Consider the following 26450-nt stretch of genomic DNA (forward strand, 5'->3'; position numbering starts at 1 on the left):
TCCGAAAATACCGGATAGCAGAGAAACCACAATGTATAATAGTGTAAACTAATATTGTACTTATGCTTTTTTATTATATATATATATATATATATATATATATATATATATATATATATATATATATATATATATATACGAAACTAAGCAAGTTTAAAATATTTCGCTTCAGCTCAGAATATTTTAGAATGGTACGCACCATGATTAAAAAGTACTGATAAATTATGTTAAGTAAATACCAATAAATAAATATTGGTATTGTGACACACACACACACACACACACACACACACACACACATACAAACAATCAGTTCAATAATGAATAAACACAATTCACCGTGCCATGTTTTAATCACAGCTATGGTCATTCTTTTAAACAGGCTAAAGTATGGATGTTTCATGTTAAAAAGATGATATACTTGGTGTATGTGAAATATTAAGATTTAGATGGTCAATCTGCCTCTTTCTTTCTTAGTGAAAGTTTGTAACCTTTCAAGTAGGCCTACATATTGATAATTTTGCACCTTTTATGCAAGCAAGCAGTGCTGGTTTGTGTTGATCTTCCATGACTGCAGCAGAAGTTAGCGGATAAATAATCCTTTAAATGATTAAATGTAGTCTTTTTATTAAACTTTTATTGTTCAGTTGATTCTGCTTTCACCAACAAATATTATTCATATCTAAACTTAATTTATGAAATATTTGGACATATGATTCTCATATAAACAAACAATAGAAATGGCCCGTTGTCATAATTACAGTACACAGTACTGTACACAACAGTACACTTCTCATGTTGCTGTCTCATTTTTTAATTCACTCTGGATTAAAGCATCAGCTAAATAAATACAGTATATGAACATATAGCCTAAGTAACCTGTACATCTATACAATTAATTTACAAAATCAATTACAAAACCACATACACAGGTTAGAATTTACAGCTGAAATACAATCTTGAGGCTTGATATATTGCCACACTGAGGTAATCTGTTGTTGAGTGTTAGGCTAATAAAACGTGTTTTTACACTGAGATCTGTCTTCAGTATGATTGAAAAGTCTGTGGTATGCTCTAATCCTTAAGGCCAAACAGTGTCACATATGGCTTTAGTCGGTCTGTCACAGATTCATCATTGCGAGGCAGCTCCTTCATGAACTCATGTATGGCTTTCACTGATTCTTGAAATCCCCAGGTCTTAAGAACCAAAGTCACCAACTCACACCGGTCTTTCGTTTCTTCAAGTCTCATTGAACAAATGGGATGTCTTTTCCCAGTGTGCGTCATTAGATGCTTCAGTTTCTTGAACTCCTCACTTTTAAGATCCTCCATGATTTCGCCAAGAGCAGATATCCAGGTTTTACAGTTTACTAGACACAAAATTGACAAATTATTAATTTTAATTATTAATTTTAAAAAAATGATGCATTCTGTGAATCTCAGGGAACTTCAAAAAGAATTATGGTACCTTGAATGTTAGAATGTTCTTCAGATCTCATTTGTGCATGATTATCTATCAGTTACATGGGGGAAAAAAAAGATAAAAAATCAATTACCAAACCTTATTTAATTACCAAAAATGTTGAATTACCAAAAATGTATAATTACCTGTGTTATTCTTGAGAATTATCCAACGCTTCCATGCGTTTTTGAAGTTAATCGTATCACTTTCCTTTATTTTAAGTTGAATTTTAATTCGCACTTCGGTCACATCTTTATCTAAGAAGACTTCAAATGTAGGATGGTAATTACCAGCGTGCAAGGGTTCAAATAATTTTTCCTGAAGGATACAACAAACCATAACCATACATAAAAAAAGCTGAATAGCATTTTAGTAAAATCAGCAAATTCTCTGACGTTACCCAGTTTAGCTTCACAGTGAGATAAAACAACTTTGTGGTCTAGGAGAAGCAATCTCTGAATTCACATACCTTCGGTTGGACTCTTTTGGCTTTTTTTGAGATCAGAGTGTACTTTGCATTTATCTGTAGTTTGCAATCAGAGCTGGTTTGAATGAACACATACTGATGTTGCTGTTCTTTAATCTGTTGGCAAAACAAGACTATGAGTGAGGTGTATTAAAAATAACCTCTACAAAATAAAATGAGTACAAATTAAAGATGATTAGACCTCGGAGAGTGGTACATTGCTTGGCAAAAGAAAAACCCATAGCCTTTGCTGTGTCACTGACATGTCAGGTTCCTGGAACAGCAACACCTGGCCATTGATGATTTTGTTATTTTGATTATTCTCATGCACAATGCCGTACCTAGATAACCTACAGACATTTACAGCTATATGCGTTCTTGAAATTTTATTTGGAGAGAGGAATTCCCAAGTGTCTTCACTGTGTATATGGACAACAGAAAGACTTCCAATTGCATCAACTGTAAATAAAAAGATAAGTGGTTAAAAAAAAGACAAAAACCAATTAAGTTTTATAATAATAATAATAAATAAATAAAAAAAGTTGGGATTGAATAGTATTGCGTTAATATTTTAGTGAGCTGTTCATCAAGGCCACATACAGTAAGGCATATGTCCTTAGTGTTGAGTCGACATACTGTCAATTACATATTATTAAACACTGAAAATGACCAAAAATCATCCCATCTAAATGTAAAATAATATGCAATAGTCAAGTGTTTTAATAGCATTATAAAAAACCATTTATAGTCAGTCAGTGCCCACAAATAATGTTCACAAAGAATTGGTTATTTAAAAAATTACATTTCATTGATGAAGCAGCATCAGAATCACAGTAGAGACAGCTTACTATATCGTACAGCAGAGCTCAGAAGGCCAACATCATTGTTAATGAATGATAATAAAACTGAACTGATATGCACTGATTTCAGTTCTCTATACGATCATTTGAATATTCATAATATGTAGGGTATCCATTCATTGACATGCTTTATCATTTACCGTGTGTCTCACAGTGTGGAAGGTGAAGTTCACAGATTTCTCCTGCAGGGGTTCTGATATCGAACAGAGGTCCAGCAGGCTCATAGTGAGTGTTGATGAGGAGACGCATATCCCAGTGAGCCACATAGTACTCTACACATCCACTTCCTTTCAATCCAAACACTAGCCCCGTTGCGCTGCACATGAAAAGGCCTTCTGTTTTCCACTGAAACCTGCAAGACAATTAAAAAAAAAAAAACATTTTTTGATAAACTATTTCACACAGAAAAGTCATATTTTTTTATAAGTCATACCTCAAAGACAAAGAGAATTTACTGACCTATAGGAAATCTTGCCATTATTCACTGCTAGTTCAGGCTCAAACTTCTTTATGAGATCTTCTGTCTGCAATATAAGATGTTTTTATATGAAATGTTTTTTACATGACTTTTTACTACTAACAAGTTTAAAGAATAATACAGCTGTTTGATAGGTAATTGATTACTGATAGAAGGTGCTGAGAAATCACTTAAGAAATAGCAAAGGATCTGTGCTTTTCTCTTGTATCCTAATTATGTCATTTTGCCTTCCTGAATTGTTTCCCTTACATTTTACACCTTAGGTTGATTTGCTTTGTAAAATTAAATGCATGCCTTATGTTTCATTAGGCAGTGTTAAAGGGATAGTTCAGAAAAATTTAAATTCTGTGATTATTCATTCACCCCCATGTTGTTCCAAACCTGTATTAGTTTATTTCTTCTATGGAACACAAATGAAGATATTTTGTAGAATGTAAATAACCAAACCATTTTGGTTATTTGATTTACACTGTATGGACAAAACAGTTTTCTTCTGAAGAAATTAAGTCACACAGGTGGGAATCACATGAGTGTGGTTCATGTTTTGGTTGAACTATCTCTTTAGGTTATTATATTTTAGTGTGAGAAATGCGTATTAAGCAAATGCTTGGTGTTTTATTGCATCTGTGCTTTCTCTGCTTGGATCCTACCCTTTTTATCTTCACCCTGTACCTTAACATAAGATGACACAGAGATCTGCAGCTCCAAAACTACAGAGATAATCTCAGCATACATTGCTGACAATTAATTCAGAATGGGCACACTTTATCACTCATCTTTAAATAGAGATTGAGGTTCCCTTTCCTACCACATTACCCTTCTGTTTGCAATTAGGCCCATGAGTGATCCTTCATGATCTGTTGGCCTTTACTGATATTCCACTTACATCTACCATTCATAAAATAAAAATATCATTCCTTCCTCTTCACCCAACTAATGATTTAGGCTTTTGCCAGCTTGTAACTGGTCTATTAAATCTCTCTGTGCTGGTTAAACTGCATATGACATACAACCTTTTCAGAATGCTTGTCAAAAATATCTGAACACTCTCATGAACACAAAAGTAACAAATTCTTGGTACCAGTACCTTAACAATAGTACTGACTGATTTTCCCATCTCACTTTTTGATCTTAAATCTTTTGTGTTGTAATTCTGTTTGTGGATGCATCTTCTTTCATCAGCCTGTTGGGTTTCAAATCGTGCTTCTTCCACCAGAAGGCCCATCTCTGTTATTTGGTTGTCACAAAGGCTGTGCAAATGATTGAATAAAGATTATCAAGAATTCAATTCTGTTTAACACATCAGAACAAACCAAAACTGTTACTTAAAAAAACAAACAGACTGAGATGGTAAGAACTTTACCATAAAAAGACGCACACTGTGACATTATGAGATTTATAAGCTACTACTAAAAAAATCCCCATTATATTGTAGAGTATACTGCATGATTAATGTGTTAAATAAGTGACATCCAAAACATTTAGGTTGTACCCCTGGAATAAGGGCAATTAAAATTAACTAATTATCAGTTTTTTACCAGAGTTTTTTTTTTTTACATTTATTTTTCCAATAAAATTTCAATGTAGAGTGCTAGCTGCACAGAATATAAAATTTAACACCATAATCACCATATGGTCTTTGTGAAACTGTTTTCTTCTAAGGTTTTGCGCAGTCTCAGCACACCTTTATCAGTTATGTCATTTCCAGTAAGACTGAAAAAAAGTGTTGAGAAATCATTAATCATATGGTTTAAATAAAGAAATAGATAAAAAACAGCCTAGTCTTTTCTTTAATTAGCCCATAAATACTCACTCTAAAATCATAATTTTGTGGAGGTGAGGGAGCAAAAGATCCAAGCAGGCATCTGTGATCTGACAATAGCTGAGATTAAGATGTGTGAGCTCCTCTTTGTCATCCAGGACTAACTGCAGAGACTCACATGTACGATAGTTAAGAGGAATGCCACTGAGGTTCAGCTCTTCTCCAAGAGCTTTGGAAAGTGACGATGCCCATTGCAAAGACATGGCCATGGGGGCATTGGAAATCAAGGTTAAAACCTGACAAAGAAGACTTTTGCCCAAGCTGTAAGACAGATGTTTTTGCTACTGAATTATTTAATCTTCTGTAGAAATCTAACAATAAAATTAATAACCCTAATTTACGTCAAAAAAATTAATAAATAAATATGAGGACTCACTGAAGATGCACTTTGTGCAGAATAGGGAATAGAATCTCAAGTGCAGAATCATCTGCTTGGCAGTCATATAAAATCAATTCTGTATTGCACGTTGATGTTTTAATGGCAGAAGAAATGGCTGTAAAATCCATACGACTCATAGTTAGAAGATCCCTATTCTCTTGACCAGAGCGGCCACTGCCGGGGGAAGAATTGCAGGAGAAGTCCAGTTTGTGGTTCAATGCAGTCAAAAGGGAAGACGCTGGATATCCTTGTTTTTCCATGTCTTTAGACGCATGAAGAAAGTTCAACAACAGCTTTCTATCAACCCTAGTCCCATAAAGCAGTGGTGCTGTGAGTAATGCAAAACACATGCAAATTTTAAATGTAAGCTGAACAAAAGTTATTTGAGCACATTACCTCAGATCAGATACTCTGTGCAGAAGTTTGACGATGCTGTCAGTCTCATTATTTGGTATGACAGAGTTCAAGAGGTTGAGCTTAACACCATCACTATAGTGCAGGGCAAAACAGAGGGCTTTGCAGTCAGTTGAATCCAACTCTCTCATGCAAAGGTTAATCAGGTTAGCTGAAGATTTAACTAGTTTCACAATCAGATGACCCGCATGGTTTTGGTATATCTCTTTCAATGCAGCCCTGACAAACCGTGGGCTTATCCTGCATTATAAGAAAGAATTATTTTAGAATGTATAATGCTAACAACACCATAAAGTGTAGATATGAATAAATATATTAAACTTTACACCAGTAAAAGATATTGCCTTTTAAAGTACACTGTGTCCAGTAAAGCAAGAAGGCTCGGAACTTTCAAGACACTAAATCTACCCTCTGCAAGGTCTAGTGTCACTTGCTTTTTGGTGCCCTGAATTAGGTAAGATAAAACCTCCCAGGACAATGAAAACTTAGAGATAATTTATGTTTTTAACGGCTACAGAGTTTATAAATGAAGCATTAAACATTTGTTGAATCGAAATTGCGTTACTCTCAGACCCCCGGTGCATACAGATAGATTAACATTAACATTAAAGCCTAAAAAATAACTAGATCAAATATAAAATGTAGATACAATTATACAATAAGGGAATTATATATATAAAAAAAAAAAAAAAGACATATAATAAAAATAAAAGTTAAAAATAAAGTTAAAGTTAAATAAAGCAGCGCAAGGTAAATGACAGATATAGTGCAAATCAATGAAGTGAACAACAGTGCAGTTAAAAGATTTTTTAGTGCAAAAAAAAATCACTTATTAAAAATATGTTAAGTTTGATTAAAGTGACAAGTGACAAGTGACCAAGAGCAGTTATTTAACTGACTGATGAGGTAGTTCCATGCCGAATGAGGTAGTGAGTGGTGAGTGAGCAGACCAATGCTGCACAAGTGACTCGTGCATGTCATCATATAATTAGTGTGGGGGGGGGGGGGGGTGGGGGGGGGGGGGGGGTTCATAGTTCAGTGGTGCCTGGGGAAGAAGAGGGGAGGGGGGGCAGGTTCGGGAGGGAGTTCAGCTTCCTGACAGCCTGATGGATGAAGCTGTCCTTCAGTCTGCTGGTCCTGGCCTGGAGACTTCCGCAGTCCTCCTCCCTGATGGCAGCAGACTGAAGAAGCTGTGTGATGGGTGAGTGGGATCACCTGTGATGCAGAGGGCTTTGCGGGTGAGACGTGTTCATAAATGCTGGAGGGAGGGTAGAGAGACACCAATGATCTTCTCAGCTGCTCTCACTATGCGTTGTAGAGTCTCTTTCGGCAGGACCGTTCGGCCATACCACACAGTGATGCAGCTCGTCAGGGAGTGGTGCTCTCGATGGTGTGCCTGATGCTTGGATGTAGTAGGATGGGGGGTGGGGCTCTGGCTCTCCTCAGTTTGCGGAGGAAGTAGAGACGCTGCTGTGATTTCTTGGCCAGTGCTGCAGTGTTGTCGGTCCAGGAGAGGTCCTGGACCGACCAGGACAAATTACAAGGTGATAAATCACCATCAATTTTCTCCAGGAACAACTGTGTCAAATTTTCATCTTGAGCATCATAGACAATTTCTGCCAGTCGTTGGAGAGTCCCTTCATGAAATCTGTTGTCACAGAATTATTATTAATATACTTTTTTTTTTCAAGTAAACAAACACTTCAAGGTTTTCGAAAAAAAAAATAATAATTATATATTCCACAGCAGAATCACACTTACTTAATGGACAAGGGACCCTGATGACACAGCAGACAAATGAGCCAGTGAGGCTCAATTTTAAATTCAGACAGGTTCAAGTTGTGGACTCTCCAGACTCTAAGAAGAGAAGTGAGGTTACTTAACAGCTGGCATAGTGCTCGCTCTGGTAGATGAGAGTTAGCCAAAACCAAAGACAGCTCTTCCACAGTTACAGCATTTATTTCTTGATCTGATATAACCAGCCTTGCCAGCTTTGCAATTGCTACTTCATTTACTCTGAAAAAAAAAGTTAAATAATATAAAATCAAAAATGGAAAAAGTAAGCAAGCGTACTTGGTCAGAACACTGAAATTTGTGCAATGAATTTATAGCATAAAAATTATTACCTCAATATTTGAAGCTTTTTCACATTTGAAAAGAGGTAGGCACAACCTTGACAAGAGATCATTTGAGGAAGAAGCCTAAGGGAGATGTCCTCCTCTTTGTCCAGCAGTTTAAAAACATTGCCAACAGCTTTGCAGAGGCGACTTGGTAGCATGTCTATCAAAGAAATGCTAAAACCAAGGGATCTTAAAAGCTCAGCAATCTGATTTGGATTCCATTCGCTGTCTGCTGAAAGGACTTCGCACACAGACTGGAAAAACTGCTCATTACAGCTATAAAGAAATAGCAAGTTACTACACAAATCAAACAAGAAAATGCAGGAAGCACACTAAAATATGACAGAGATAATCCAGCATAAAATGAAAATGCTGTCATCTTCACTCAACCTCATGTCGATTCTAACCTGTATGACTTTCTTTCTTCAAAAGAAAAGTTTTTTTTTTATAAATGTCTCAGTGTATTGTCTATATAGTGCAAGTCAAATATGACCAAAACTATTTGGTTATCAACATTCTTCAAAATAACTTTGTGTACTACAAAAGAAATAAAGTCATCAGGTGAATAAATTATTACAGAATTTTCATTTTTGGATGAACCTTTTACACCACCAAATGAAACATCATGCATTTTAAATTTGTATTAGCAAATCAACTTACCAAAGGTGTGAAATATAGGGTAAACAATTTAGGAAACTCCTAAGTTTTTCTCTTTCACATGACCAGCTTGTGAGCTCCACAGATTTTCTGATGGCCTGAAGCTTCAGTAGTTCAGTAAGAGCAAAAGTCTTCTCCAGTTTTTGTAGGTCCAGTGTCCATACAGCAGGGGCAACCTGAAGAATGGGCTTCAATGCTGGTAGAGTTATCTTCCATGATGAACTTTCCTTCAACTGGGTGAAGAGATCCATAAGGAAATAGCTCTGCATGTATTTGCTGTCTTCAACAAAAGGAAAGGTTGAGTAACTGCATGCTGCAGAAAGGCTTCTTAGTTTTCCCCCTCCACTTTCAGATGCAAGAATGAAAAGATCAGCAACAATCTTCACAATTTTGTGGATGTCTTTGGGCTGTCTGAGAACAGCACTGAACCTGCATTATTAAAAAAAAAAAAATTCTATTATATATATATATATATATATTATATATATATATATATATATATATATATATATATATAATATAGTATATATATATATATATTTATATATATACTTAAGAACTATACCTAGTTGTTTTAAATAAACAGCGCTGCCAATTGGGTTTTAACCCAGCCATTTTTAGAGTGTACCTAGTTGTTTTAAATAAACACTAGTCAAAAAACTCACCTCATTTCTGTAATGTAGGGCATACACTGAAGAATTATTTTAAGTTCACTCAGCTCATATGTGACATGATCTAGTTCAGCTGGCTTCTTTAAATTTAGAACTTCCATGGTTTGGAGAAGTAATGACACTGATGGGTTTGAAGGCTGTACAACCCAGGTAGGTGGCAATGCATAGAAAACAGGTTGCAAAACTGGAAGAACATCCATGTTCTTGGCATGTTCATGCAGTTTCAGCAAGAATTTACACTGCTCATCAAAGCTTTCTCTTTGATTATTGCTGCAAACAGACAGCAGTTTCCTTACACATCGTTGACCTGTCTCATAAATAGCTCCTTGAAGATAGAGCTCTGTTTCTATAGCAACTTTAAATTGATGGGGAAAAATCCTATGAACAAATGAGAAAAACAAAAATACAGAACATATGGGAATTAAGCATAAAAAAGTGAAAAAATAAAATAAAAATAAGTTTAATTGTTTGTACCTAATGGTTGCAATATTGGGTAAGCTCTCAAAAATTGCCCTCTGCAAAGATCTGGTTATGACTTCTTCATTTACATGCAGAAAGAGATGAACACTGTTCTCTGATCTCTTATTTTTAAGGACTTCTCCTATCCTTTGAAACACTTTCTGGTCTAGTGTTTCAAGTGCAGAGAGATGCATTTCAAAGCTGAATAAGCTGAGCAAGCTATCAAAATCTGAAAACTGCCCTGCTGCAAGAGCAACTCTCCACATTTGAGATTTCAATGTGCTTGTTGACCTAGGAACAAAAATATACATCAAATCATTTTTGTAATTGCTAGACACTCATGAAAGAGAGCGGCTGTTTGTTTCAACAGCCATAACTGAACTTATTGTACCTGAGAAATTTCAGATTTTTCAATGAGCTTAGAAGTAGTTTCAAGCCGGGGTCAGTAATGCTACAATCTGTGAGATCCAGATCAATTTTCCGATGCACAGCTTGATTGGCCACGTAGGATATTACACAGCACTGGTAAGGATCAAGTCTTTGGTCTTCTAAATCAAGCTCATACTGAACCTTTTCCAGGAAGAGTCGGCATGCCTCAGGAAACTGATACTCATAAAGGCATCGACACACAAATAAGATGTTGTCAGCTTCCACAAACTGCTCACAGTCGCCTTCTTGATTCTGTTCTTTGGTGTAAAGGAAAGTATCTATAATCTGTTGAATGTACTTGACACGAGTGGCTTCTATCTGTTCTACTGGCACCAAACACTCTATGAGCTCAACTACATTATCAGAAAGAAGTCCAGACAAAAATGGCATGATATATTTAAGGTATTTTCCATCTTCATTGTTTTGGCATTTATCCAGTACATTGGTAATCTTGTCAGGATTTAAAATGAGATAAAGAGCTGCCCAAAACTCTTGCATTGTATTATGCAGGAATGCATACACTTTGCAAGAGGTTGTGGATGGGTTCCAGAATTGCTTTGTCAAGAAAGCATTTTGCACAGACTTATCTTCATGATCCAAATCTGTCAGGTTCACTGTCTTTGCTAGCATTGCTTGATAGGAGGCTAAGGCTAAGTTTATGACATCCCTCTTGTTATCTTTAATGTACTTATCCAAGTGCTCCACATCTTGGTGCCCGTGTTGTTTCATGCAAAAGCGAAAAATTCGGACATACATCTCTGTAACTGTAAATGGCTTATTCCTTGCTTCAGTAGGACTTACTGAAATGCAGGCAGCTACTATAAAGGCATACAGTGGTACAGAGCATAAACTAAACAACTCTGGGTTTTCCAAAGCACCAATGTCATCTGTTGTTCCCAACATCCACTTAAAGTATTCAAAGATGGACTTATGATTAAAGCCCTGAACCTCCACTCGATAAGACCGCCAGTCTGACAAATAACCTGTATCCTCAGCTTCTGGTCTGCAAGTGGTCAACACCTTTGCATCCTTTAGAAGTTCTTTCTCCATAATTTGTTTAATCACAGAGTTTCCAGTCACATCCATGATACCATCAAAAATGATAACAACATTCTCTGAATTGCTCTTAATATTTTCCAGGACTTGATCGGGCGCTTTGTCTGGGGATATGTACTTTTGAAAAAGAAGATCCTTCAAGTTTTGGGGATATGGAGACTGAGAGAAGACTCTCATCAGTGGCTCATCAAAATAAAACATATAGCTCACTGGAATGTCTTTCTCTTCTGTCCAAAGTCGAAGTATCTCCAGTGCAACTGTTGTTTTTCCCACTCCAGGTTTTCCCACAAGCAAGATGCTTTTCTCATCATTCATTAGCAAGTCTTTGGGAGACAACATTTTCTTGGCTGTTGGAATGTAGGTCTTCAGTTTCTTTGAACGAGATTTCTTGTATCCCTTGTTCTTCTTAAGCTTTGCGCCTGTACTAAAATCTGTGTCCATAACAAGGGGTACATACATGAAGGGTTTTCTTTTTTGCTCATTTTTTAAGAAATTCATACTTTGGTTCCATTTATCATTCAGTATTTGTCTTGCTTTCCATCTCAAAAGGCCCTGGTATGTGGTACAAGGATCTGAATCTGGAAAACATAATAAAACAAAATTCTTTAGATATCTACAACAGTACAACAGTGGGGAGGTTTTGGCCTAATGGTTAGAGAGTCAGACTTGCAATCCAAGGGTTGTGAGTTCGAGTCTCAGGCCGGCAGGAATTGTAGGTGGGGGGAGTGCATGTACAGTTCTCTCTCCACCCTCAATCCCACGACTGAAGTGCCCTTGAGCAAGGCACCGAACCCCCAACTGCTCCCCGGGCGCTGCAGCATAAATGGCTGCCCACTGCTCCGTGTGTGTGTTCACTGCTGTGTGTGTGCACTTTGGATTGGTTGAAAGGTGAGTTTTATTTTGGAGTGTGTGTTACTGTTGTTGGCTGTATGTCACGTCACTATTTTTTTTTTTTTTATAACAGTGAAAACCAGTGAACTTCTCTGAAAATGTGATCCAGTCTTAAATAGGTCAATCAAAATAGACTAAATTTTCATGTCACAAAATGACAATTACCAAAGTACGGTGTTTGTTAAGCATTGCCTGTTTCCAAATTCCTTTTTTTGAGACGTCTTTTTTTTTTGAGACGTCATTGATCGATTACAGTCACTGAACTTCAATATACCAAGGCAGGTTGCCTCATCCACTTTGCCTTCCCCAACTTTCACTATATGCCTCTGATTAAATAAAGGTATTAATAAAACTACAGCTAAGAGTAATTATACACTTATCTAGTCTACTTGACACAAGAAGAAGAATTAGGAGAATACAGAATTCCTGTGCTTGTTACCCACCTGCTGTGTTTGCTGTCTGAGATTGTGGGTCTTCCTGGAAGGAGAAGCAACTAATCCAGTGGTGTAAATCTGGAGAACCCAAACCAGGTCTTGGAAATACTTGAAATCTTTACCAGTGTTTGTAAAAATACATTAAAAAAAAGGGTCTGTAAGGAGGTGATGGGTTCACCTCCTCCATCCCCCCATGCACCCCACCTCCCTTTAACAACAAAGTGGTTCAGTCCAGACAGCCATACCTGCTGATTGTTCTATTAGCGGTCTTTTCCTGCTCTCTCCTGAACGGAAGAGGTATGCTGTGCTCCATGCTACAGATTAATGGCTAGCATTGGTTGAAAATAATTCACACACAGAAATACACGGTTTAAGTAGTTTTTATTTATTTAATTTTGGTGTTGTTTACAGATGTAAGATCATATATACTTAACATACATGTTTCATTGATGTGAATTGGTGCACTTTGGGATGTTATTTTTGTTGACAGTGTTATTGATGTGTGAGCTGAAGCGTGACGACCTGTCTATATAAAAATACATTCTCTATGCAGGTATGCATTGACAAACCATATTTTTGTGTTTTAAATTATATAATCAATATTGTCGCGTTTCATATGCTCCTCTGTATAAGTTTGTGTACGGAGCTACTGCTTTTTCTCCTTGTTTTACCTTGGCCTTGTTTTTCGTTTTCTTTTTTTGCTTTTTCCTGCTCTCTCCTGAACGGAAGAGTGTTTCTGATGTGAGCTGAAGCTGGTGTGACGACCTGTCTATATAAAAATACATTCTCTATGCAGACCCAATCTGGCGCTCTCCTGTCGTTCTTCAGTATATTCAACACAACGCAGACCACAGAAGCAAACGGTTACACTTGACATCTAGGTTTTAATACGTTAAGATGTTTTGTGTGTTAAAATGTATAAAGCAGAACTTAATATTTTCCAGTGTTTTCTTACTTTAGGGGTAAGTTATGACCTGATGGTTAGAGCGTTTGACTCCTAACCCTAAGGTTGTGGGTTCGAGTCTCAGGCCGGCAATACCATGACTGAGGTGCCCTTGAGCAAGGCACCGAACCCCCAACTGCTCCCCGGGCCCCGCAGCATAAATGGCTGCCCACTGCTCCGGGTGTGTGTTCATGGTGTGTGTGTGTTCACTGCTGTGTGTGTGCATTTTGGATGGGTTAAATGCAGAGCACGAATTCTGATAATGGGTCACCATACTTGGCTGTATGTCACTTTCACTTCCCACATAGCTATATGATTCAGCCAAACTGCACTATATGCATTTCCAATAAACGATTTGTTTTAAAACACACTCACACACACACAAAAAAAAAAATATATATATAATATAAACACAATAACAACCTGCAACCAATAGCATAACATACAGTAGGGTGATAAACACTATAGCATGGATCTCCAACCCTGCTCCTGGAGAGCTACCATCCTGCAGACTTCAGTTCCAACCTGTCTGTAATTATCAAGTAGCCCTGAACACCTTGATTAGCTGCTTCAGGTGTGTTTGATTGGGGTTGGAGCTGAAATCTGAAGGACAGTAGCTCTCCAGGAGCAGGGTTGGAGACCACTGGACTATAGAATACCCAAGACATGTCACTTGTATAGTTTTGAATGGGGAAAAATGTAACGCTCAATATGGCCACTCAATTGAAAGAAGCCCCGCCTTCTGAATGAAAGAGCCAATCACCAATCTGTAAAGTCAGTGCGTCACAGACGTGCTCTTTGGACTGCGCATGCGCACTGGCTGATCTAGCCTGAGAAATAAGCTTTTTATAACACTATTGGAGCAAAAGTATCAAAATTTATGACACAGTTGTTGTCAGATTTCTTTGGTTATTTCATATATGAAATTTAATCCTAAATTTAGTGAACAGTTTTCGAGAATTTGATGTTTCCCCGTTCAAAGAGATAGGAGCTGCACTTGGATGCCTGAGAGACGTTTCAAAGATGGCAGCCGAGTGACATGACGTGTCTTAAAGAGACTTTGGTGATAACCACCATAGACATTGAGGTGGATAAGTCTGAATAATAAAATATGGCCAAAAATAATATCCAGTGATGCAAAGTACTTTTACCATTTTGAATTGCAATTAACTATTAATTAACAATTATTTAATTCATTTCAATAAAGAACCACATCACAACAACTTCACAATGTTTTTTTATTCTTTATCATAAATTATGAATGGGCTTGTAATAGAACTCTAATATTTATATGTAGGTATGGCAAGCCAACATAAAGTCTCTTCGCCGCAATCTTTCTTGTCAAATAAACAATAAAACATCAAATCACAGAATCAAAATAACAACGCAAAAGAAAAATAACCACACAAACACTAATGAACTATCAGGTCAAAATAGCTGGTAAAGCTCTTCCATTTTTAGAACAGAAATTTTTCCAGTGGAAGTGAATATCTGATATCTGATAAGGAACATGTATATGAACACATCTTCAAACGTCAATGGAACATTCAACAGGAAAGATGACTATCCGTTGAACATCAAAATCCTGAAATGTCTGGGAACCAAAGTGAATTTCAAGGGTTGTACAACCTGTCATTTAACGACTGAAGCAATCTACCAAGTGTTTAGAGTTCCATGGTCCAGCATTGTTGGCCAAGAACTGCATACAGACTTGAGCTTTGGTCTCCTGATACAGCTGGGCAGCCATCTAGACAGAACATAAAACAGATTAGCAGCAACAGACCATATATATAGCACAATAAGGCACAATCATATACATTCAACCTCAATTTTAACAAATGAACCCAAAAATGTATGATAAAATAACTTTGACGTGTGAATATTGTTATCCAAACTAAAATAAATGTACATACTTTAGCTTTGCGGTATGTAGTGAATGACAAAAAGTCATGGTGGCCTGCCAGCGCTGAGACTTTTCTGAAGCAGAAGTACAATGCTCTTTTACAAAGCCTGCTGGATGATCCAGGACCGCTTACAAATGGAGAACTGAAAGAGAAATATAAAATAAATTATGGGAACTGAAAGTTATTGAATTTGAGTAGAGTACAGAAACTATAGTAGTCAACACAATGGATACGAAACTATACAAAATAAGTGGTTGAACAAAAATACAATATAAATCCATTGACTTGTCATTGAATACTGATTAAGGCATCGATTAGAAGTATAAATATGTGCAAAATATTAAACTAGATTCAGTCTCGAAGTGGCTTGGTCACAAAAAAACTCCTCAAATACAATGCACATATTTATAACTGTTAGAGCAATAAAGCTTTCCATAAGAGAAGGCTGTCTTCAGCTAGTTTATTTAGTACGACTGACTTGTTGATTGCATAACCAGTGGTGCTGTCCAGAATCTCAATACTGGAGTCTCCCAAACACCAGTTGATGCTGAGGTCTTTGCAGTGGTCTGTGTTCTCATCAGGTCCCACGTGCTCTCCACTCAGGAAGAAGATGGTGGTTTGTTTGAAAGGAGGAGGCACTGCATTATTCCAGCCTGTGCCCAGACGCTTGTTAATGATTTCAGACACTTTCTCTGAGCAGTACTTGGAATCGCCTAGGTAACAATAGAGAAAATGTTAAAGTCCCCCTGTAGTAAAAAAATCAAGTTTTTAGTTTTTTATTTGTCTATGTTGTGCTTTTAATTTTCTTTTAGACAAAACAAGTGCCAATCTATTAATCAACACCATTGGTGAGTATTTCTCCTTAAAACCGTAGTTTCTCAAAGGCAGTCCCAGAAACGTGGTTTTAAACAGCCATCCGTTTGCTACGTCACAAAATTCAATAACCAATAACGTCAAGGGATGGATTCCCATCATTAGCATATCACTCTCTCCATTTATACAAATGTGGCGCGCATAGAGATCGCATACAAAATATACCAATAGGATTACCAGCACAAAACCAAAAATAAAACTGAGTTTAAATTGAGTGGTTTAACATGAATTTAGAACCGCTAACTTGAATAACAACTCGCGGCAACAGTGTAAAAGTAGCCCAGAGTCAGACCCACACTTCACACGCATTGCTCACAGGCACGAATTAAAGGGTGCGATTTCAAGTTTTCCTTTATCTTTGGAGTGTAACAATAAATATTCAGATGTGTGCATATGTGTTTACTGATCCTGGGAGTAGACTACAATGCTGGCTGTTCTGACTCATAGTCTGTAAGTACATTTACATATTTAAAGAATTTGCCACTGATGATTCAAACGCAGTTTTGAGCAGTGTAGAGTAGTACTTGTTGTTTGTCGTTTCTCTGATCACAAATGCAGACATGGTTTTATGTTTACGTGGCGTGATGCAACGCTATGCATAAAAACACAGTATAAGTCATTATAATCTGTAATTATGTCCCCACTGGATGCATCAAATTGCTCATTTGTAATGGGTTTTTATTGCTTTTGTCTTGTCATGCTGGCAGTGTTCTGACCAGGACACCCATCACAGTATGGTGAGGGGTGTAACATTTCCGTCGCACGCCTAAAGCATTTTGCCAATTACAGTGCACTGGATAGCTGGCCAATCACAGCACACCTCACTTTTCAGAACGATGAACTTTGTAAAAATCAACGCGTTTCAGAAGGTGGGGCATAGATGAGAAACAATAATGTACAGTATGTGGAAAATAAAAACACATTTCATTACACCAAATACACAAAATAATGTACTTTTTAGCAACATCATATCACCCCTTTAAGAATCACAAACTTGGCTGCATTCGAGTCTTCAAGGCATTCTGAGGACACAACATTGTCAAGTAAGTAACTTTAACGACTGTTACAGTATCCACTGTAGTTGTCCGCTAGTAAAAACATAGTTTTATCAGTTATTATCCGTGGCTCACGAGGCCCTAGCTGGTGTGACTGAGTGGAGTCTGGGCTAATTTGTGTATTCATAGATCCGTGTATAGTAAATGAGGCTAGGGTGTAGAGTCATATTCAAGCTTTTTTAAGGCATGAGAAAATTCTTTACACAAGAAAAAAACGTTTAAACGTGTAATTCTGATGATCAAAGATGAGTTTTAAGGGATAATATTTGTGACTACGTGGGACTTTAATAAATACTGTCATTCTTCTACCTGCTTGCTTGGATTTCAAAATGACTGATCGATCAATATCCAATTACGATTTTTGGAGACACTGGAAGCATTCTGTCACCTACCAAAGCGAACAGCTTACCAAGTACAATGCTGGTAATGTAGACTGGGTTGATGAAATGACTCAGTAGCGCCCCCTGCACTCCTGTGACAGTCCAACGGGTGAGTTTGGCACTGTCAGACATACAACAGATGCGAGCACCCCACACGCTTGGAAGCAGGAAGGCAGCAGGGATGAGAGAGCCTTTAGCATGGCACTGCAGCTTCAGAGTGGAGTAAGCACTGCTCTGAGACTGCCTGTGGAAAAACAAACACAGACATCTCTTTTCACCATGTTATAAATACAATACTCTTAATATACACAATAGAGCTTTCCAATATACACAGTGGAGAGCAGACAACATAAGAGTGTAAACAAAGTAGTTAAACTTACAAAACTATGCACTGAGCTGCTCCTTTGGGGGCTTTGTTAGTGTACAAGTGAAGGTAAATGTGCGGCTTGAGCTGAAGCAGTCGTTCAGATGAAACATTTTCCAGTATGGAGCGCTTCTTCAGCTCTGGATCAGCACTGTAGAACAGCAGGAGCTGCTTGTACAAGTACCTGTGACACCAGAGAGGACATTTACAATAGTAGCTTAACTTGCAAATAGCCTAGAAACAGAAACCAACCATGTCTAGATATACACTGGACACACTAAAAACAGCATTCATATAAAGCAATTTTAAAAAAACACTGTCTTTCTTCCTCTATACTCTTGGGTACAGAAATATGGCTATATTCAATTTTCTTGCACCTTTTGAGGGCTCTGCGGGCGATGACAATGGCGTGGCAGTCATGGATGACAGATCCTGTGTAAGAAAGCCAACCACTGCCGCAGTTCTGACCTGATCCCAGAGCTACCACTTCATATTCCTCACAGCACTGCCCACCTGTGTCAAGCACCTCTGACACACACATTCATGATATTTTTCACACACATACATATACCAATCGTTATGGTTTTATACATGCACAATGCAATAAATGTTTCAACATTTGGTTTTCTACGAAATTAAGTTGTGAATTCTGTCCATGAGCTAGGTAAAATGACAGGCTAACATGTCAAAATTGATCAAGATGACTATTGTGATGGTCTTGGTAGGATCAGTAAAATTACAAACTAAACATGTTTACGAATTTATTGGCTGTCAGGGTTTCCCATTTAAAAAAGATATAGGTATAATTTCCAGCTATCACTGTAAATTTTCTTTGTAAAGAATGACAAAAATGATGTTATGTGATGATATGAGAGAAAATGTAAAATAATAGTTTTTTAAATAATTTTTAAATAATTATAAATATCAAACCACAGGTCTTCTTTGGTTGGCATTGTATCTCACACCAGTGTTATTTAGCATGATGGAGATACTATTTTTTATTATTCTTTTGTTATTTTTATAGTTCCAATTTTTAGTATGGTTTCCAAAATTTTGTAATTTTGGCATTTATTGTCATTTTTATTAGTTACTGTCTATTAGTTATTATGTAGTTTGTCAGTGTAGTGTTTTCAGTACATCAAGTTACACTGATTGAAAATGAGAAATGTTACCTCTCACACACTTACCTCTCTCCAGTACAAAAGCAGCGAAGCAGCTCTTAGTGTTGTGGTACTCGGGGGATTCTCTGAGCAGCTTGTCAAAACGCTCAGTACACACAGCTGTTATGCGACACTTGTGCCAGTCTGTGAACTGCACTAAAAGAGCAAGAGTTTGAGACAACACTGGTAAAGACGAAACATCTGCAACCAAACATACTGACTTTTTTTTTGTTACTAGAAACTCGAGTCAAACCTCCAGTTCTCTGGTCCCTCCGAAGAGAGCCATCTGTATTGTCCTCCAGGATTTCTAGGGTGGTTTCACCTCCTGTAACACTGCTCAGACTCCATGCAGAAGGGGATTCTGGGTCAGAGCCCAGGTCCTCAACTTGGGGTGGAGACTCCAATGACTGGTCATCTAGGGTATGTTGTTTCACAGCAGAGGATTCCTCAGTCTCAACAAAGTGGCGCAACTCTGGGATGGTGGATTGACTCTCTTCTGCGGTAGATGGAGAATCTTCAAACTCATTGTTAGGGGTGACAGGCCTGAAACTGGCTCCGTGGATGCCAAAGGTGGGCTCCCTCTCAGCGGTAAAGCGCATCATTAGAGTGGCAGCCATTCGTGGAAGCCGCTTCCCCTCTGCATTGATACCATGATTTGCCATTACCTGCTGAAAGATTTTAAAATATGCAGAATACAGTAAAATTATATAATTTAAAAATGATTGTACTTTATTGAGGCTGAACTATGACAGGTGTGTCTCAGTTATAGTATAGGGTCTAATGTTAATTTGCCAGTGTGACTGATAACGAAATACTAATAACAAACGTTCACATGTGCCCTCCTTACATTAATATAAAAATATACACGAAATAATGAGCTATAGTGTAGGTGATGGAATAACAAACTGACACTCTTTTAGCTTTAACTCCACTCCATTACAAAAGTGCTTGCTAAGCGTACATTCGAAATCAAATTACTTGTCGTGAGGCAAAACTGAAAAACACTGTCAAAAAGGGTGAGACATCTCAATGCTTGCACAGTGTTTCTCTGTACCTGATTAGAAAAGTGTCGAATAATTGGTTCAGCAACTCTTCTTCACCTGCAATGATTGAAGCTCAGTTGAGCTAATGATGGGCGGAGCCTGCCTGAGTCACGTGACGACGATAGCGAGTAAAATAATAAATAGCGAATAAAAAACATTCACTTTTTTATATATGAAAAATGTTAAACAATAAAAATAATAAAATAAAAAATACACACTTACAAAATGTAAAAATGGTCACATGGAATCAATAACCTTCAAAATAAAAATAAAAAGTTGGTCACAAAAGTTAATGGATCAACACAAGTGAATAGTATTTAATGATAGTAATTAAAATATAACCATAGCAAAGCCTTTATATATATCGAACCTCGAAAAGTGTTATATATGGAAAGATAAGGAACTAATTTATGTAAAACTGTTTTGCAATTTGCAAATAATAACATAGTTAGGATCTCTCCATCCATTTACATGCATTTGACCAGCAGGCGTCACCAGCGGACAGTGTGTTGATTTGTAGAGCCTACTAGATAGCAAATTTAAGCTTACTACATAATTATATAATACGTGCATTTTCTCATTGTATCATTTTACCATGTTTGTGATCTCACTTTATGATTTATGACGTGAAATTATTTTTCTACAGAGTACCAAACACGGCCATCAGAAGAATGTCCCTCCTCCGTGACGATCACTCAGCCCGCCCGGAATGAAGTCATTCATCCATTGGCTGACTTCACTTGTCAATCAACATTCCAACAACAGGAGAACAGTGCGCGTCTTCTATAAGATTGGTCGATAGCATTGCGATCCCGCCCACTCGTCCAATCATTGTGCTTGGTGAATGAAACATCGTGGCGGTGGCGCGAGTTTTATACTTATTGTGCTTTAGGTCGGCGGGAGATAGAGCTCTGTCAGCCGGAGTTTAATTAAATTACTTTTCTTGCTTTTGTTCTTTTGGAGAGTGTCGACTTAAAAGCGTTACAATGGATGACTTTGGTGTTTACGCCATATTTGGAGTAGATGAACCACCACAGCAGATCTTAAGGTAATGTTCACTGAGATAAACAAGCATGATTGGAATGCATTGGATGTTATTTGGCTGTCTGTTTAATGTTATTTTAATTTACAGTGATTCAGGTAGTTACGTGCATGAAATATATTTAGATAGCTTAATACGTTTTAATATTTTTAAGCAGTCTTGATGCAATACGGACAGAAAGTCTCCCGCAACTACAAAGTTGTGCACATTATCAACAGTACTGCAGCTACTTGTGTGGCTAACTGTGTTAAACCTGTGTTCTTTATATGAGGGGATTGTGTTCTTCATCATTAATTTCCCACAGCAGGCGTGAAGGATGGCAGAGCTCCACTGAGATCCAGCCTAGTGTCCAGCTGATGGTGCTCTTCACCAGAGGAGATTGGGGAAAGCGGGATTCAGTCTCTGTGGAGCTGGCTGATGAGAGGAACATACCCATTAATATGGGAAAACTAACACCATTCAATAAGTATGTTTGTTGTTTAGGTTAAATCAGTCCAGTACGATTTAATAGTAACCTTTAATCCCTTACTAAACCTTTCCTCTTCTCAGATGTCTGTCATGGGAATCTGGTGAGGATGGTGTCTGGTCCAGTGGCGCAACCTTAACTGTAAAACTCATTGGGGTGAGAGACCGTTCAAGCTCAGTTTTTAAGATCATAAAGCATGTTGTTGATTTATTTGTGAACGATTCATCCACGTCATAACTCAATATTCGGATGAATGAACATGCTGTATTTCTTTCTAGTGATGTATGCCAGTCTTCTTCAGTCATTTAGCCTGCTTAAATCCTTTCCCTTTCTTGCAGTTGGCCCTCTTGCTTGCATTCAGAATTGGCAATCAGTCAATAAATGTTCAATAGATGGATCCAAGTCCTTGTCAATCATCCAAGATCTGTCACTGCTTCCATTTCATCGTGAAAATTTCCAGTTAAAGATGTTACAGTCTTTGCTGAAAGCGTGATCAAATTATCCATAGTATATAAGAAATAAGATGTAATGCATTTCGTGTGAAGTCTTTGGATCTGTGCATACAGTAATTGCCCCATGATTCTGTTTTTTCAAAGGGTACTACAGAGTTTTTGGATCCGGGGCTGGCTCTTTCACAGATGGAATGCACTCCAGAGGTGAGTTTAACCTGCCTGAGTAAAGGCTGATTTATACTTCTGGGTCAAGGCTGAGGCGTAGCCTGACGTGCACCTCTCCAAAAAAGTCACAGCGCGTCAATTCTACGTGGACCGCAAGGGCTGTGATTGATCGGCTAGTACCCCTCCCTTTGTATGTATTTGAGTTTTGTGTGTGTTTTTTGCACTTTAATATATTTTAATGTTAAGTGTCTTGTCATTTATTATAAAACTTAACATTATACATCACTTTGTTGTCTGCGACACACAATGTTGTTCTGCCATGGCACAAATCCTTGTAGAGTTTGAAATGATGGCATCTTCTGTTCCGTTGTCATCTCTTTTTTGTTGTTTTAAATAAATGATCTGTTCTTTGATATTTACTTGCTGCCATCACAGCTGATGCTTCTTCAACAAGCTGCTGCTGCTGCTTCAGTGTCTTCTCATTACATTGTTTCCAGTGCATTCCCGCAGTACCTGCATTAAGAGAGTGTCCAGGCAAGAGGAAGCGATCTCAGGGAGAGGAGAAGGAGGAGGAAGTGAATGAAGGTAGAGGCAAGGAGAACATCTGCCCTAAGGCCTCTGAAAAGGTGACACCTCAAAGACAGACCAAGAACAATCATCGTGGAGGTCAGACACGTCTCTTCTCACAAAAGGAGGAACAGACTGCAACTTCCAGTTCTCAGAGCCACAAAGCTAAGGGCAAGCAGGCCAAAACCCCCTTACAAACTGGTGAGTGAATATTTTCATTGTGTGCATGTGGAACATAGGAGTAATGTGGTATGGTAGATATTGTATGTCTTTTCAGCTCCACTGGACAAGCCGTCAGGTCGTTGGGGTCAAACTCTCTGTCCCATTGATCCTCAGACAGCAATTTTGATTGGAGGACAAGGTGCCAGAATGCAGTTCTGCAAAGACCCCATTTGGAAACTGTGCACAGGTAAGCATTTCACGTTGTCTCATGTCAGTAGATTGTAATATATTATTGAATATGTTTTTACTTGGTAGCTGCAGCTCTGCTCTTAATATTTTTCAGAGGATCTTTCTTGGGTACCTGCTGAAACCCTTGCAGAAGGACCCACCCCTGAGGCCCGCATTGGTCACACAGCGACCTATGACCCGGAATCTAAGCGTATCTTTGTGTTTGGTGGCTCAAAACATAAGAAATGGTTTAATGACGTTCACATCCTAGACACACAAACCTGGCGTTGGACTTTGGTTGAGGTTAGTCTGCAACTGATTCTAAGATTAACAACAAAACCCTTCAAAACATTCACAGAACTATACAGTATCACTGCATGTCTAGGCACATAAGATTTATTTTTGTGTCATAGATATCATCTGGTTGTAGTCCATAATAAATCCAAGTCTAATTGTTTTATACAGTAGGTTCTGAAAATACTATGAAGCTGATTTGAATTTCATTTACCCCTTTAGGCGCAGGGAAAAGTGCCTCCTCTGGCCTACCACAGCTGCAGTATGTTCCGAGGAGAGCTCTTTGTGTTTGGAGGAGTGTTTCCTCGCCCACACCCAGAACCAGACGGCTGCAGTGACTCCATCTACATCTTTAACCCTGAAATGGCCATCTGGTATCAACCTATTGTCAATGGAGAGAAGCCTGCGCCACGCTCTGGGTAGGGAGCTCATGTCTTTTTATTTAAAGTTGCATGATGTAATATTTCATTAACTGCATGACTGATGTTTTCAGCTGTACTGTACATGTGGCAGATGAGTTTTCTTTTTGATGTGTTTGTGCAGGCACTCAGCATGTGTGATGCAGGGGAGGATCTTTGTGTTTGGAGGATGGGACACTCCTGTATGCTTCAATGACATGTTCATGCTAGACCTTGGTAAATACTGTAAAAATTGTTACTCTTTCAAGATTTATTTGATTTTTAATCCAGGTGATTTCTTATTGGGGAAAATAAGCAATAACATAATGTTAATCACTGCTAATAAAAGTCATTTTATTACTATCGCTTGAGTCTACTAGATTCAACACTTTTTTTTTCTGTTTGAAACCGTTATAATTCAATAGATCTGTCTAGATTTTTCTGCATATTTAATACCTGGTATGACTCATAGTGTTTTCACACATTAATTACTGAAGGTGCTCTTTTAAAAAGTGGAGTCGTCAGCCTAAAACACCACATTGTCACCCCCTATTTCAGGCCTGATGGAGTTTTCTGTTGTGAAGACAGGTGGAACAGCCCCGTCTCCCAGAAGGTATTTAAAAAGTCTTTATTTACTCCGAGTAAATTGTCACAAAGAATAGTTTGTTCTTTAAATCGTGCTCTCTACTGCAAATTAAATAATAGAAATTCAGACAATTGTCTCATAATGGGCACATGATTGAATATATCTTGATCAGCCTAGATGTACTGAGTATTTGACCTCTGACCCTTACTGTATCGTAGCTGGCATGGCTGTGCGGTTCTTTCAGACTGCAGCTTCCTGATCCATGGGGGCTACAATGGGAACAATGCACTGAGTGATGCATTCGTCTTCAACACAGGTGAGAATAAGGTTTTATGCCCCAATTCCTTAGCCAGGACTCTGATTGTTACTATAAACGCTACTGTTCAAAGGTTTTGGGGTTGATAAGATTTTTATGTTGCTGAAAATATTTTATACATACCAAAGCTGCAATCATTTGCTCAGAAAAATAAAGAGTAAAATTAATATTATTAAATATTACATTTTACAACAAGCTTTTCTGTTTTAGTGGTTTGAAATGTAAATTTATTCCTGAATATTTTGCACCCATTACTCCAGTCTTAAGTATCCTTCAGAAATCATTCTAACATGCTGATTTTGTGGAAACCGATGCATTTTTTTTTTTTTTTTAAACAGGACTGATCAATATAAAGTTAACAGCATTTATACAAAAATGTAAATCTTTTATAACATTGTAAATTTATTTATTTACATAAATCTTAAAAAGATCTTACTGACCTCATGCAATGGTATAAATGTTGTTGACAGATTTTAAGATAATATTTGTCCTGGAGTATAAAGACAGCCTTCTCTCTCTCTCTCTCTCGCTCTCGCTCTCCCTCCCTCCTCTCTCTCCCTCCCTCTCTCTCCCTCCCTCCCTCTCTCTCCCCCTCCCTCCCTCTCTCCCCCTCTCTCCCTCCCTCCCTCTCCCTCCCTCCCTCTCTTCTCTCCCTCCCTCCTCTCTCTCTCGCTCTCTCCCTCTCTCTCTCCCTCTCTCTCGCGCTCTCTCTCTCACTCTCTCTCTCTCGCTCTCTCTCTCTCGCTCTCTCCCTCTCTCTCTCCCTCTCTCTCTCTCTCTCTCTCTCTCTCTCTCCCCCCTCTCCCCTCCCCCCCCCCCCCAGACACTAGTTGCTGGTCCTCTCTGGCTTTTCCCCAGCTCAATTCTGCACCCCGAGCTGGACATTCCATCATTACCATGCCCACAACATGCAAACCGGTAAAGACATTAAAATTCAAATTATGAAGAGCTTTATCAAGTGGCTTCAGTTCATTCTTTATAATAATTGTCTTTGTTTTACAGGGATGTACAGATGAACAAGAGGAACTTCCAGAGTCAGCCCCCCAAACACTTCTGGTTTTTGGTGGTGGTGATAACGAAGGGAGCTTCTTCTCTGACATTTTCATTATGCCAGCAGAGGAGCTAAGAGACTAAACATTTGATCAAGATTTGGTTTTACATGCTTTTTATATATATATATTTTATCTCATGGTGTTTCAGATTTTGTTTTGTGTGTGTGGATTGATGTTTGTTTATTTAAAGAGGTTTATTACACTTTCACTCAGGTATTTGCATTATGTTCTCATTTATAAAGAGTGGACTGTTTCCTAAAGAAGAGAACTAGTTCATCAAACTATTATTTACTCACCCTTGAGTGGTTTTGAATCTGTATTCTGTTCTTCTATAGAACATCAAAGAACAAATGTAAAAGTCTTGTCACAGCTTTTTTTTTTTTTTTTTTTTTTTTTTTTTAA

The 26450-nt window shown here is 37.9% G+C and overlaps 3 protein-coding genes across 10 annotated transcripts; 1 reads left to right on the forward strand and 2 right to left on the reverse strand.

Annotated features, from left to right (window-relative positions):
- Nucleotides 1-525: 525 nt before the first annotated feature.
- Nucleotides 526-12730, reverse strand: LOC109080264. Of its 2 annotated transcripts, XM_042727396.1 has the most exons (21): nt 12608-12730; nt 10180-11851; nt 9804-10079; nt 9324-9707; nt 8662-9087; nt 8008-8277; nt 7643-7897; nt 7410-7529; nt 6226-6351; nt 5864-6121; nt 5465-5773; nt 5080-5349; nt 4896-4979; nt 4354-4516; nt 3248-3312; nt 2929-3140; nt 2131-2387; nt 1932-2045; nt 1609-1780; nt 1469-1513; nt 526-1370 (listed from the first exon to the last, which is right to left on the reverse strand). In XM_042727396.1, exons 2-21 carry the CDS (start codon nt 11769-11771, stop codon nt 1075-1077), a joined length of 5694 nt encoding a protein of 1897 aa, XP_042583330.1. In that variant the 5' UTR covers nt 11772-11851; nt 12608-12730; the 3' UTR covers nt 526-1074. The 2 variants fall into 2 exon arrangements, 1 of the variants encoding a protein (XP_042583330.1); XR_006155163.1 differs by lacking the exons at nt 526-1370; nt 1469-1513; nt 2131-2387 and having other exon boundaries at nt 1766-1780.
- Nucleotides 12731-14769: 2039 nt separating this feature from the next.
- On the reverse strand, nt 14770-20433 carry adad2 (adenosine deaminase domain containing 2). Of its 6 annotated transcripts, none has more exons than XM_019083633.2 (9): nt 20332-20433; nt 19531-19945; nt 19305-19433; nt 18495-18645; nt 18134-18301; nt 17783-17997; nt 15924-16158; nt 15455-15587; nt 14770-15288 (listed from the first exon to the last, which is right to left on the reverse strand). In XM_019083633.2, exons 2-9 carry the CDS (start codon nt 19937-19939, stop codon nt 15178-15180), a joined length of 1551 nt encoding a protein of 516 aa, XP_018939178.2. In that variant the 5' UTR covers nt 19940-19945; nt 20332-20433; the 3' UTR covers nt 14770-15177. The 6 variants fall into 6 exon arrangements, with proteins under 6 accessions (XP_018939178.2, XP_042583347.1, XP_042583348.1 ...); XM_042727413.1 differs by having other exon boundaries at nt 19531-19942; nt 20332-20388; XM_042727414.1 differs by having other exon boundaries at nt 20256-20342.
- A 710-nt stretch (nt 20434-21143) lies between these two features.
- On the forward strand, nt 21144-26442 carry LOC109066596 (kelch repeat-containing protein). Of its 2 annotated transcripts, none has more exons than XM_042727410.1 (13): nt 21144-21368; nt 21667-21828; nt 21912-21984; nt 22425-22484; nt 22943-23213; nt 23290-23421; nt 23518-23705; nt 23919-24115; nt 24240-24331; nt 24653-24707; nt 24899-24996; nt 25820-25914; nt 25999-26442. In XM_042727410.1, exons 1-13 carry the CDS (start codon nt 21307-21309, stop codon nt 26128-26130), a joined length of 1617 nt encoding a protein of 538 aa, XP_042583344.1. In that variant the 5' UTR covers nt 21144-21306; the 3' UTR covers nt 26131-26442. The 2 variants fall into 2 exon arrangements, with proteins under 2 accessions (XP_042583344.1, XP_042583345.1); XM_042727411.1 differs by having other exon boundaries at nt 21670-21828.
- The last annotated feature ends 8 nt before the right edge of the window (nt 26443-26450 follow it).

The sequence above is a fragment of the Cyprinus carpio genome, chromosome B7 (genome assembly GCF_018340385.1).
Source record: "Cyprinus carpio isolate SPL01 chromosome B7, ASM1834038v1, whole genome shotgun sequence".
NCBI lineage: Eukaryota > Metazoa > Chordata > Actinopteri > Cypriniformes > Cyprinidae > Cyprinus > Cyprinus carpio.

What these genes read in the sequence shown, in the direction of transcription:
- LOC109080264 (XM_042727396.1), bottom strand. Translation starts at nt 11,771, where the DNA reads ATGAATTTCTTAAAAAATGAGCAAAAAAGAAAACCCTTCATGTATGTA. An exon ending in AATGGCAAGATTTCCTATAG is followed by an intron (nt 3,141 to 3,247) that starts GTCAGTAAATTC and finishes ATTGTCTTGCAG; the next exon opens with GTTTCAGTGGAAAACAGAAG. An exon ending in AGAACATTCTAACATTCAAG is followed by an intron (nt 1,371 to 1,468) that starts GTACCATAATTC and finishes TTTTGTGTCTAG; the next exon opens with TAAACTGTAAAACCTGGATA.
- adad2 (XM_019083633.2), bottom strand. Translation starts at nt 19,939, where the DNA reads ATGGCAAATCATGGTATCAATGCAGAGGGGAAGCGGCTTCCACGAATG. An exon ending in GAGGGACCAGAGAACTGGAG is followed by an intron (nt 19,434 to 19,530) that starts GTTTGACTCGAG and finishes TTGCTCTTTTAG; the next exon opens with TGCAGTTCACAGACTGGCAC. An exon ending in CTACATACCGCAAAGCTAAA is followed by an intron (nt 15,289 to 15,454) that starts GTATGTACATTT and finishes TGTTCTGTCTAG; the next exon opens with ATGGCTGCCCAGCTGTATCA.
- LOC109066596 (XM_042727410.1), top strand. Translation starts at nt 21,307, where the DNA reads ATGGATGACTTTGGTGTTTACGCCATATTTGGAGTAGATGAACCACCA. An exon ending in TAACTGTAAAACTCATTGGG is followed by an intron (nt 21,985 to 22,424) that starts GTGAGAGACCGT and finishes GTTTTTTCAAAG; the next exon opens with GGTACTACAGAGTTTTTGGA. An exon ending in CAAAACCCCCTTACAAACTG is followed by an intron (nt 23,214 to 23,289) that starts GTGAGTGAATAT and finishes ATGTCTTTTCAG; the next exon opens with CTCCACTGGACAAGCCGTCA.